Source organism: Bos taurus, chromosome 14, assembly GCF_002263795.3.
Source record: "Bos taurus isolate L1 Dominette 01449 registration number 42190680 breed Hereford chromosome 14, ARS-UCD2.0, whole genome shotgun sequence".
Classification (NCBI taxonomy): domain Eukaryota; kingdom Metazoa; phylum Chordata; class Mammalia; order Artiodactyla; family Bovidae; genus Bos; species Bos taurus.
This window is the reverse complement of record NC_037341.1, coordinates 67,949,028-67,960,982: the sequence shown is the minus strand read 5'-3', so window position 1 is coordinate 67,960,982 and position 11,955 is coordinate 67,949,028. Positions and strand designations below refer to the sequence as shown.

Here is an 11,955-nt window from a genome sequence, read left to right as displayed (position 1 = left end):
CGCAGGGGGCACACGGTCTCCTTCCACCGTGAGCGCCGCAGACCCTTCCGATGGGCTTGGGAACGTGCCGCGCGTCCCTGCGGACGCCCCTCCCGGGGGCCCGGGCCGGGCGAGCTGCGTCCACCCTCCGCCCGAGGCCGCGTGGACCGCGCCGGCCCCGCCCCCCGCGCCGGCCCCGCCCGCGGCTCGCCCCGCCCGAGCTGCTCACCAACCCGGCCCCGGCGTCGGCCCGGCCGCCAGCCCTCCCGCTGCGGCTCGTCCGCCCCCCGCTCCCCCACCCCAGGCTCCCAGCCTCCGCGGGCCGGGGCGCGCCGCGGGACCGGGAGGCGGGCCATGGCGTCCTGCGTGGGGAGCCGGACCCTGAGTAAAGATGATGTGAACTACAAGATGCATTTCCGGATGATCAACGAGCAGCAAGTGGAGGACATCACCATCGACTTCTTCTACCGGCCGCACACCATCACTCTGCTCAGCTTCACCATCGTCAGCCTCATGTACTTCGCCTTCACCAGGTGCGGGGCGGCCCTGGCGCGCCCGAGGGCGAAGGGGAAGGGGCTGGCTGGGGACGCGGCGGGGCGGGGGGTGGGGAGAGCCATGGCCGGGAGAGGAAGCGGGCTCGTTCTCTCCCAGCGCGGGCTCGCCCGCCGACGCCTCTGTCCCCGAGCACACCCAGCTTCGCTCCCCTACCGCTCCTCGGGGACCGGCTCTTGTCCCTTCCCTGCGACCCACGTCCATCCTCCACCCACCCTCACGCCTGTCCCCATACCGCCTCTCCCCATGCAGCGCCTCGGGCCACCCCGGGAACACGCGTGGCTCCGCTGGCGCGATCGCCCTCCCTCCCCCCTCCCCGGCTCCCAGCATCGTTCCCCTCTCCACGCATCACGACACCGGCCCCCTCCTCTCCGGCCTCCGTCCCCGCCTAGCACACCGCATGAATCATCTGGTATGCACCACTTGCAGCACACATGTCCCCGCTGCAAACACCCCACTCTACGGGCGTCTTTCACGTGCCATGCCCAGGCCCAGGACGTAATCCAGACCCCTTCCCCGCCGAGCTCCTCCAGGGTTCAGCACTACCTGCCCACAAAAATGTACTCCACTGTGCGTTGTACGGCAGTCGTCTCGCATAACCCTTCCCGCAGCCCCAGACATGACCGCTTGTACCACAACACAAACTGCCAGCCATGCGCACACACATCACAGCCAACATTCCAGTACTGCCACACAGACCCCCCAGCCCATCACACAACACAAGGTGCCCGCTCTGTTCTCTTATCCCGGCATACATGCTGAAATGAGACATTGTCAGGCCACTGTAGCAATGCCTGGTGCGTTGTAGATGCTATGGAAAGGGTTAAATAAAACACGCACACCACACACACTATAGCACAACTCTCTTACTGCCTGAAAACATACATGCACACTCACTCACAGCACTTCTTATGTTCACTTGTGCCTAGGAGCTACCCCGTCCAACTCTTGTTGGCCCACAGCTTATAGCTACCTCACTGAGTATTAGGTCCCTCAGCCCCAAGCCAAGGAACTGATTCATGCCTAAAGGACAGGTATACCCTGGGTCCTACTTATAAGGGTTTATATTTTCTGAATGAATCTCTTTAACGAAAAAAATGTGTGTTTATACCAACCATGCTTAAGCACTAACCTAGAGATGTGGAGTTTTGGAGCCAGACTACTGGTTGCAAGACTATTTGTGTGACCTTGGTTAAGTGGTTTAGCCTTTCTCTGAGCCTCAGGATTCTTCTCTGTAGAATGGGGATAAAATAGGTCCTTACCTAATATGGAGTTATAAGGATTAAATGAACATGTGTGAATGTATTTAACAGAGTACCTGGCACATGATGCATAATTAATGTCAGTGCAGTTCAGTTCAGTCGTGTCTGACTCTGTGACCCTATGGACTGCAGCACTCCAGGCCTCCCTGTCTGTTACCAACTCCCGGAATTTACTCAGACTCCTGCCTATTGAGTCAGTGATGCCATCCAACCATCTCATCCTCTGTCATCCCCTTCTCTTCCTGCCTTCAATCATTCCCAGCATCAGGGTCTTTTCCAGTGAGTCAGTTCTTTGCATCAGGTGGCCAAAATATTGGAGTTTCAGCTTCAGCATCAGTCCTTCCAATGAATATTCAGGACTGATCTCCTTTAGGATGGACTGGTTGGATCTCTTTGCAGTCCAAGGGACTCTCAAGAGTCTTCTCCAACACCACAGTTCAAAAGCATCAGTTCTTCGGTGCTCAGCTTCCTTTATAGTTCAACTCTCACATCCATACATGACTACTGGAAACACCAAAGCTTTGACTAGACGGACCTTTCTTCTCTCCTAATATATTTATCCAACAATCAGTGGTTCTCATCCCTCACAGAAACTGTACAGGAGTATATTTGGTGACCTCAGCATTGGGGGAACTTCTGATATGTAGCAGGTGGGGGTTAAGGATCCTAAATGTGTAAACGCCAGGGATAGCGTTTAAGATAAAGAATTGTCCCTGACTCACAGGCGCACGTGTGCAGCTACACACTTGTATACATGCAAGTGCCAATGGTATCTCCCTTGAGAATCAATGCAACTTTTTCAGATTTTCATAAAACTGATAATGTCCTCCTACAATACACTTGTTCCTTTCCTCCACAATCCATTTAACTCTTGGTTCTTATTTTGTAAGTGTTTATCTATTTGTGTGAATCTATCTAAAGGCATAAAGCATATGGAACAATTAATGATTGAGGCAAACAGCTACTTTTATGGTAAAATATTCTGCTAATTCTCTGTGGAGTAAGGACAGATATTTTCAGAGTATCCAACCAAGAATAAGCTTTGGAGAGAAGTCTTGTCCCTAATTATGGTTATCTTCAAATACTTATCATGTCATTTGACTTTACCACCTAGTATCTGTGTCTGTGTGGCCACTTAATATTGCTTAGCCCCTGATTGCTTATCAGTACATAAAGTGAAATATTTAGTAATACCTGATAGGATTTCATTTTAAGTGTTCAATTCATCTTTTTAGATAACCTGTATTTAGCTTGTGCATGGTAAGTTGCTTCTGTCCTGTCTGGCTTTGGTGACTCTATGGACTGTAGCCCGCCAGTCTTCTCTGTCCATGGGATTCTCCAGGCAAGAATACTGGAGTGGATTGCTACTGCCTGCTCCAGGGGATCTTCTCGACTCAGGGACTGAACCCATGACTCAGGTCTCCTGCTTTGTAGGCGGGTTCTTGACTCAATGCATAATGAATAGTAATTGCTCAGTAAACGTTAACTATTATTATTACATCATTTCATTGTGTGCTGCTGCCTCCTAAATTAGATTTTTCATTGAGTGAGGGTGTGGTGTGCTCTATAATTAAGAAAAAGAATAAAAACTTTGGAAAAATGGACAATGCTTTGCCTGGAGAACATATATTCCTGTTTTATATTAACTTCAGTTTTACTTTGTCTCATGTGGGTTGGCAAGGATAGAGTTAGTACAGGAGTTTCTTTGGAAATTAGAAAAGTAATTGTGCTATTTTACTTTAAATAATAAGAAGCAAGAATGAGCAGTGTGTTTCAACCTTTTACCTTATTATTCTAGGCCCTTTCAGAACAGATTTCTCTTCCTCTTTTCTAATATGGAAAGTCACATTCTTCTGGAAGTTCCCTTTTACAGCATGTCCTGCCAAAGCATTCAATAAATTACAGCAGTGAAAGTATAAGAAATGAGTGTGAATTTTAACAGCTTGTCAAAAGTAATAGAAAAGGCATAATCTGAACTGTAGGCTATGGTCTTTTCCAAAATTGATTATGATTTTACTTCTCCCCCTCATTTCACAGAGACAGAAATCATACATTAAAGAACTACTTCAGAACAAGTTTCATGTTATATAAAATCATAAGCACCATTAGTACAATTAGTACTTACTGTCTTACTCATTTTTTGTAGTGATTTGTGACCCTTTAAACTGAGATATTACTGTGATCGCTCTGTCTTCTTCCATAAAGATTGAAAGTAATGACTTCTTAAATGAAGATTAATCATTTTGTACTCTTTTGCAGTAAGAACCTTATTTTATAACAGGGTTTGAGTTGGTGACTGTTCAGTGCAGTTCTTTCAGTAAAACTTTAAAAATATGTCTTAAAGTTTGTTTTTCAAAAACCAGTAGTTGAAGAGAGCCAGGGGTAGAATACTTTCCCGGTGTCAGATTACCAGTATGCATGAAACACTACCTGGGTCATGACACGTGGTGCAGAGACACAGCAAGAATTTAGGATTGCAAGGATTAGGTGCCTTACACAGGAGTCCAAGACAAGTTTGTATTCGTCCAGTGGTGCTTTTGTTAAATGGCAGCTAGGCCAACTCACTGTTGAATCATAGCGTTTCAGTCTCCAGCCCCTATCAGTGTCAACACAGTAAAGCCAGATGCTATCGAATCCTGCCGCCTAAGATTGGAAAAAGCGCACTTTGCCACATTTTAGGGTAACCAGTTTTAGAAGTCAAATGCCTCTGCATATGTCTTATAAAAGTGTATTCAGCCAACGTGGGGAGAGGAGAACCTTTGTCTGAAGCTCTGAGCTCGCCTTTCATAGGTTGGTAAACTTGGACATGTTGAATAGCCTTAGTTTCAGACACTCGGGCTTTAGATTTGAAAATGCCAAAATCTACTAGATCCCATTGGTAACAGGTCACTGTCTCCTCAAGAGGCTCCTGGCAGTAAAATAGTGAAACAGTCTCTCCAGTGACACTTGTCCAGCAAAAGTCATCACTTGCCCAGAAGAGATTGCCTTCCTGCAGCTTCCTGTTCAGAAGGGGTCATCCACTCACCTGGGCTAATTTTTCTCCTTAATGTGGGACTGAGGAGGCGGATGTGGGCAGGCACATGGTCAGACTTTTGACTGATTGATTTCTACTTGTTCGTGATAGTGGTTTTCGCTCATTTCCCTTAGCGGCTCCGAAGCTCCAGCTTTTCTTGATCTTACTGTGCAGGCATAGTTCCACCTTCTGTGTCTCTTCCCTCCTGGAGACCTGCCAGCCTTCCCTGTTTTTCCCCTTTAGACCATATCAATTCCCATTAGAAACTGTCTCCTGATACTGCTGATTCAGTTGTCTGGAGCCTATTTCCTTTAGGTACAGCGTGTTCTTTCTTCCCCACTAACAGAAGGCCTTGGGTGTCCTTGTTCCCGGATACCAGCAACATTAAATGACTGTCCACGGCAGCTGTGTGCTGGGCGACAGCAGCCCTGGAGGTAGAGGGGTGCCTGTGTTAGGCCCTCTCGAAAGAAGTCCAGTTAACCCTCTTAACATTTCTCTTCCTCACTTCCTATGTAAATCATGGCTTTTTTAATTGGATTAAAATAAGCACCTCTTTATATCCTTTCTTGTCCTTATTTCTGGTGTTTTATGTTCTTAATTGGAGAAGGAAATGGCACCCCACTCCAGTATTCTTGCCTAGAGAATCCCGTAGACAGAGGAGCCTGGTGGGCTGCTGTCCATAGGGTCACACAGTCGGACACAGCTGAAGCGACTTAGCATGCATGCATGCGTGCATGTCCTTAATAAGATTATTCATTTCTCGAAAGGGAAAATGTGTCATATTTCTTTGGGGTCTTTGTGTATACCCCAAAGATATACATATATATATATATATATATATATTTCATGTCATATTTCTTTGGGGTAATGTATATAACGGGGTAAAGTATATAATGTATATTTCTTTGGGGTAAATAAGCACTGGGTGACACACAGAACTATTTGGTTTAGCTGATGCTGACCTTGGAGAGTTGCTTGCCTAGTACTGCGGCCTAGTGTCTAGCACGTTATATATCGTTCTATTACCAATGACAATGCAGTTTGTCTTGTGATAGAATCCCTCTCGCCCCAGATTTCTGTAGGGATGTTCACAAGCTTTTTAGGGTCAACAAATTTGAAAGCCCAGGACTCGTTCAGGCAGCAAGGACTGCTTCCTGAGCCCTCGGTTGTACTCAGTGTACTTCAGCAGTCCGTGTTCCACCCAGCCCAGGTCTCCGGCATCCTGGAGTTCATCTAGTTTATCTTCACCAGGTCCAGCTGGGCCTCAGTAGCATTCCGAGTTGTCCTCCTCTGCCCGTGCCCAGGCTTTAGCTCACAAACCCCAGCTCTTTGGCATAAGACACGCCCAGGCTTTGACCGCCCTTCCCTTCAGACCATCCTCCACCCTGCTTTCCTCACAACCTTTTGAAGTCAGGATCTTGATCCAGTCCATCTGTGTACAGTCGTTCCCTAGATCTCTGTCACCTGTCGGGAGTGCCTGCTGGCCCCTGAGGGCCTTTGTTATAGAACCTTATACCTGCCTCCACTGTACAAGGTACACGCTGCCGGCCCGGGCAGCCCCACACCTGGTGCCAGGCTGGTACCTCCCTCTGACTTGAGAGCGCCTTCTGCCTACCCACGAGCCCATGGCATCCCTGGCAACCGTCCTGATGGTCCCCTCCCAGACCCCTTTCTTGGTGGTTCCTGGAAGCTCAGAGGAAGAAGTGTTTATGTACAGTTAAGTCTCCTACATATGAACAGGTTCCTCCAAGGGTGCATTCATAAGTCCAGTTTGTTCGGAAGTCCAGAATTCGCCAAGATACACAATTGGAGGGCAGGCTGCAGTTTCACTCAGGCCTGATGTTGATGGAATGCACATTTCACACCTCTGGACGTTCAAAACTTGAAGGTTCGTAGGTATGGGACTTACTATATACTTCGAAATGTCTTTTATTAGTATTTCTCTCTCCTATTGTAATATTTGTTTTTATATCAATTTATTGAGGGCAGATATCTTAGTCATCGCAGAATACACACCCAGTAAAATGCTAAATGAGTCAAATATGAAAAATCATTTATACAGTATGAACTTTCAAAAAATATCACTCTTCTCTGTCAGTTGCTATTTCAGCTCTAATTCTTGAAAAGAATCTAACATTTTATGAAATGAAATGAATGTGGTCTTCAAAGCTAATATCAAAGTTAGTTAACATTAGTCCACTTTGTAACTTGAGACTGAGTTTTCCATTGGGAGAGAGGCTCCTTAACGGTGTGTAGCCTCCTGAACATGACCCTATCTTTGTGTCTCAGTTTCAGAGATTCCTATTAAAGAGATGGAAAGGCGAAGATGACAGGGGGAGAGGGGACAACCAACTCTGCGTTTAAGAGTCAAGGTTAAGGATTCCTTACCTTCTTGGCCCCAGGGAGACAGCCGTGGTTAAAGATAGTCTAGAGTGGACGGTTTGCTTGTTGTCCCTGGTCTTTTTGCTCACTGCCTGCAACCTGTTCAAGTTTAAAAATCCTAGGCCAAAGCTTTTTGTGTTCAAACCTTTGTTAAAAAAATATTAGGGCTTTCCTTTCACTTGTCCTGCTTTTCGGGTTCTGTCTTGGGTAGTTGTTGTTTAATCACTAAGTCGTGCCCGACTCTTTAGCGACCCCATGGACCGTAGCCCGCCAGGCTCCTCTGTCCATGGGATTGCCCAGGCAAGAATGCTGGAGTGGGTTTCCATTTCCTCCTCCAGGGGATCTTCCCGACCCAGGGATCGAATCCATGTGTCCTGCATTGCAGACAGATTTTTACCGCTGAGTTGCTGGGGGTGTTTCAGCCCCTGGCTGGTCAGCGCCAAGGCAGGAGAATCACCTGCAGGGGGCCTCTGGGCCTGGGCCGTGGTTCCTCCTCACGCTTCTTGGGTCACGCATCTGCTCTGCCCTGGCCTCTTCCCGTCTCTGGCACCCACCATGTTGAGAAGGCCTGCTCTGTGCCAGGCCTTGTGCTGGGTGCTGGAGCTGCTGCAGGTGAATGAGAAGGGATCTTAAATGACAATTTTCCTGTAATCTGTCCATTTGGTGTTTTAGCTGTGTATGGTCAGGGCTACCCCAGCGTGCTGCTGGAACACCTCCTAAATTTAGCAGAGCAAGGGGAAAAGAACTTTGGCCTCCCTGAGCTCATCTGTATCATATGGGTCAGTGTAGCAATCTTGACCTCCAGCCAGCATTCCAGAAGCCCTGGCACCTACTTCATTTTGCCTCTGTTTGTTATAACTGTGGGCAAGATAAAGCAAGAGCTTTATTTTCCTCATCCTCCAAGTAATGATAATACTACCCCGGAGAACTGTGGAGCAATTCAACCAAATGGCAGCTGGGAAAGGCCTTTGGAAAGTTCAGCAGCTCCAAGACCGAGGTGCCTGTTGTTAGGAGCCTCAGAGGACCTAGCAAAGAGGTCAGGGCGCTGCTACTGCCTCACAGTTCTAAGTCTGAAGTCCTCTTATTTTTTGTTGCCGTAAAGCAAGAATCCTGAGACCAGGGAAAGTCAAGATGGGGCTCTGGCAGCCCTGACTGCAGATTACAAGCCTCCCTGGGAAGTGGGAACCATATTGCCCCTGGCAAAGCCGGAGGAGATGGTACCGACTCCACAAACTGGTCAATCTTGTGTGAACGATCGGGGGTTTTTTTTTGGGTTTAGGGGGTTTTGTTGGGTTAATCAGAGGCTGTTCCAGCAAATTAAAAACTTCTCTCAGGCCAAAGTTATACTAAGATAATTATTTAATTTTTGTGTCTTACTGTGCTTTTCATCATGATTCTCTCAAAGAGTCAGGACTATGTCTGTTCATCTTTGTCCACAACGATAGGTGTTGGCTAGCTGAGGGAATGAGTGGGTAGAAATTACAAATTACTAACTGACAGGCCGTCTGTGCCAGGCAGTGCTCTAAGTCCCTCACATTTTATCCTCACAGCAACCCAGTGAGGTGGAACTGTTACTCTCCTGTGATAAACCAGGGCACAGAGAGGCTGCATAATTTGCCTGAGGTCACACAGGCTGATAGTGTGAATTCAGAATTCAGGCCCAGGCAGTCTGGCCACAAACCTGTCCTCCTTGTCACTGCACCAAACAGCCTCCTAAAGGGGAAAACACTTAGCCTTTGGGGTCAGTAAAATGTAGATTGTGATCATTTCCCCCTTCAAGGGTGTTAGGAAGATTAAGAGAACTAATGCAGAGCAGCTGTAGCCAGCCTTCTGAGAGGCACAGACCTAGTGGATGTCAGGAGATAAATGCTTCTCGTCCTCTGATGGAAGGTTTCTGGAATCCATAGTGTGGTCTTTGTAGCCTTTGCCGCCAAGTTGCTTTTCATGATTAACTATGGAAAATGTCCATATTCTTTGGCATGTGGTTAAGTCTCTGGATGATGGGGAGCTGAGGGTCTCACAGAGTGGCCCCGGTCAGCTAGTGGGGAGGCCGGTGGGCGGGGGGCAGCCTCCTCAGTCACCCATTCCGTTCTTTCTACGCGCCCACCTTTTGTAGGTACTGTGCGGGTGCCCTCTCTGCTCTCAGGAAACTCAGAAGGCCTAGTGGGAACCCCTGGTCTGATCTGACTCAGATTTCTTCTTTCGCTCACTGGCCTACCCTTCGGTCTTTGATCACAGGAGTGTGATCTTCCTGTACTGCATGTTTTCACTTTTACCAAAGAGCTTGCTGTCCGTCTTTGATACTTTTTTTTTTTCTAATTAGGCAAATATAAAATGGCCAACTTTTCAGACTTACTGCTATTTTATTCAGATTTAATCGGCCTTTTTTTTTTTTCTTTCCTTTTTTTAACTCCCAAAACTAGGCCATTCTTTGATCCCATCTTTCTAGTAAGATTGCTCAGAATTTACAAAATTGCAGCTTCATTGTTTATCGCCGATCTCAAGTTCTTAACAAATTTAATGTTGATGTATAATCCACTTTTTGGAAAGTAATATATCTACATTGCTTAAAATCCAAGATATTCCACTGGGTGTATGGTGAGAAGTCTCCCCCAACTCTTCATTTACTCTCTTTGGATAAAACAGAGTGATCATTTCTTGGGTGGATTTCCAGACACCCTGTGGAGCTCAGAGCACAAGTTACAAGTTACGTATACCTATGCATGCTCTTCTTCTTGCACAAAAAGTTGCTTACTATACTCCCGTTCTGCAAATTGCTTTGTTTACTTCATGATCTCTTAAATTACTCTGTACTAGTTAATTAAAAGCATCTTCATTGTTTTGATGGCTGCCTACTTTGCTGACAAAGGTCCATTTAGTCAGAGCTATGGTTTTTCCAGTAGTCATGTATGGATGTGAGAGTTGGACTATAAAGAAAGCTGAGCACCAAAGAATTGATGCTTTTGAACTGTGGTATTGGAGAAGACTCTTGAGAGTTCCTTGGACTGCAAGGAGATCCAACCAGTCCATCCTAAAGCAGATCAGCCCTGAATATTCATTGGAAGGACTAATACTGAAGCTCCAATACTTTGGCTACCGGATACGAAGAGCAGACTCATTGGAAAAGACCCTGATTCTGGGAAAGATTGAAGGCAGGAGAATGGGATGACAGAGGGTGAGATGGTTGGATGGCATCACCAACTCTATGGACATGAGTTTGAGCAAGCTCCGGGAGTTGGTGATGGACAGGGAAGCCTGATGTGCTGCAGTCCACAGGGTCGCAAAGAGTCAGACACGACTGAGCGACTGAACAGCAACAAGTACTTGCTTGTGAGCCAGAGCCGTAATTTTTTAACGTCTCTTTTAGTTGTTTCCTTGTTTTGCTAAAACATACAATGCTATGGTGAGCGGCCTTGTACATATGTCATTTTTGCATAGATGAGGGTATTATCTGTGAGATACATTCTTGTACATGGAGTTGCTGAGTCACAGAATATATGCATTTATAAATTAATGTGTTGTCAAATGCCCCCCCATAAAGGTAGTGTGTGAGAATACCTGTTTATCAATTTCTTTCCTTTTTCCATAAGGTAAGGAAGAGTCATGTTAGTTGCTCAGTCGTGTTCGACTCTTTGCGTCCCCGTGGACTGAAAGCCCACCAGGCTCCTCTGTCCATGGGATTCTCCAGGCAAGAATACTGGAATGGGTTGCGCTTCCCTTCTCCAGGGGATCTCCCTGACTCAGGGATTGACCCTGGGTCTCCTGCACTGCAGGCAGGTTCTTTACCATCTGAGCCATCAGGGATAAAGTAGATAAAAGTGGTCTCTCTGTATTGCTCCAGTGTGTCCATATAGTACCATGAACACAATTGAGCATCTTTTTTTTTACTTGCCTGAGAGCTGCTGGATTTTTCTGCCCAGTGAAGTGTCTCTTCACATCCTTTGTCCACTTTTCTATTTGTTTTTCTCTGTCCATTTGTTGTTCTTTCTGTTAATTGATTTGATGGGGAGAGCTTTGTAATTAGGCGAGTCAACCCTTTGCCTTCGTATGAGTTGCAAATATTTTTTCCAAGTTTACCCATCACTTTTCCTTGGACTTTGTTACTGATTTCTTTGTCATGCAAATTTGTCAGCTTTCTCCGTTTTGACCTCGAGGGTTTGTATCATGCTTTAGAAAGGCCTTCCCCACTCTGAGGTTGTGGTGTCTTTGTGGGGGGGTGTATAGGTGTTTTTTTTTTTAGTTCTCCCATCATTTTTTTTTTCTAGAATTTTGTTTCGTTTTTAGTTTTAGTTGTTTGAATCATCTAGAATGTATTTTGGTATAAGGCATGAGTTATGAGGCTCTATCTTCTTTTCCTCGGCCACAGGTACTCATTTTAGCCTTGCTTTTATTTTGTGACTTACCGATTGCATGCCCAGTCCACCTCTCGTATGCCATCCCTGTGCATCTCCGATGAGTCAGGTGGGATTCAGGGTCACAGGTAAGTTTTCTTAAGGCAGTTTGGCAAAGGGGAAAGATCACTATCTTCAGAGTCTAGCAGGCCTGGTTTGAAGCTGGCTCTGCAACTTGTCAGCTCCACAGTCTTGAGAAAGTTACTAAACCTGTGTGACCTCTGTTACCTCATCTGTAAGATGTGGTTGATAACGGCCCACTTTGCAGATGGGTTGTGACAATTAGAGATAATGTTTAGAAACTGCCTGACACGCAGTAGATCCTTGACAGACAGGACCTGTTACCCTGACTGTCATCATTAGCAGTATCAGTAGT

General features: G+C 46.5%; 1 protein-coding gene across 1 annotated transcript in view; it reads left to right on the top strand.

Annotated features, from left to right (window-relative positions):
- Window positions 1–323: 323 nt before the first annotated feature.
- The window catches only part of PTDSS1 (phosphatidylserine synthase 1), a 67,359-nt gene continuing 55,727 nt past the window's right edge, over window positions 324–11,955 (top strand). The window contains exon 1 of the mRNA NM_001046040.1: window positions 324–512. Within this exon, the coding sequence (NP_001039505.1) occupies window positions 334–512 (179 nt within the window). The 5' untranslated portion in view covers window positions 324–333. The remainder of the gene's footprint in view (window positions 513–11,955) is intronic.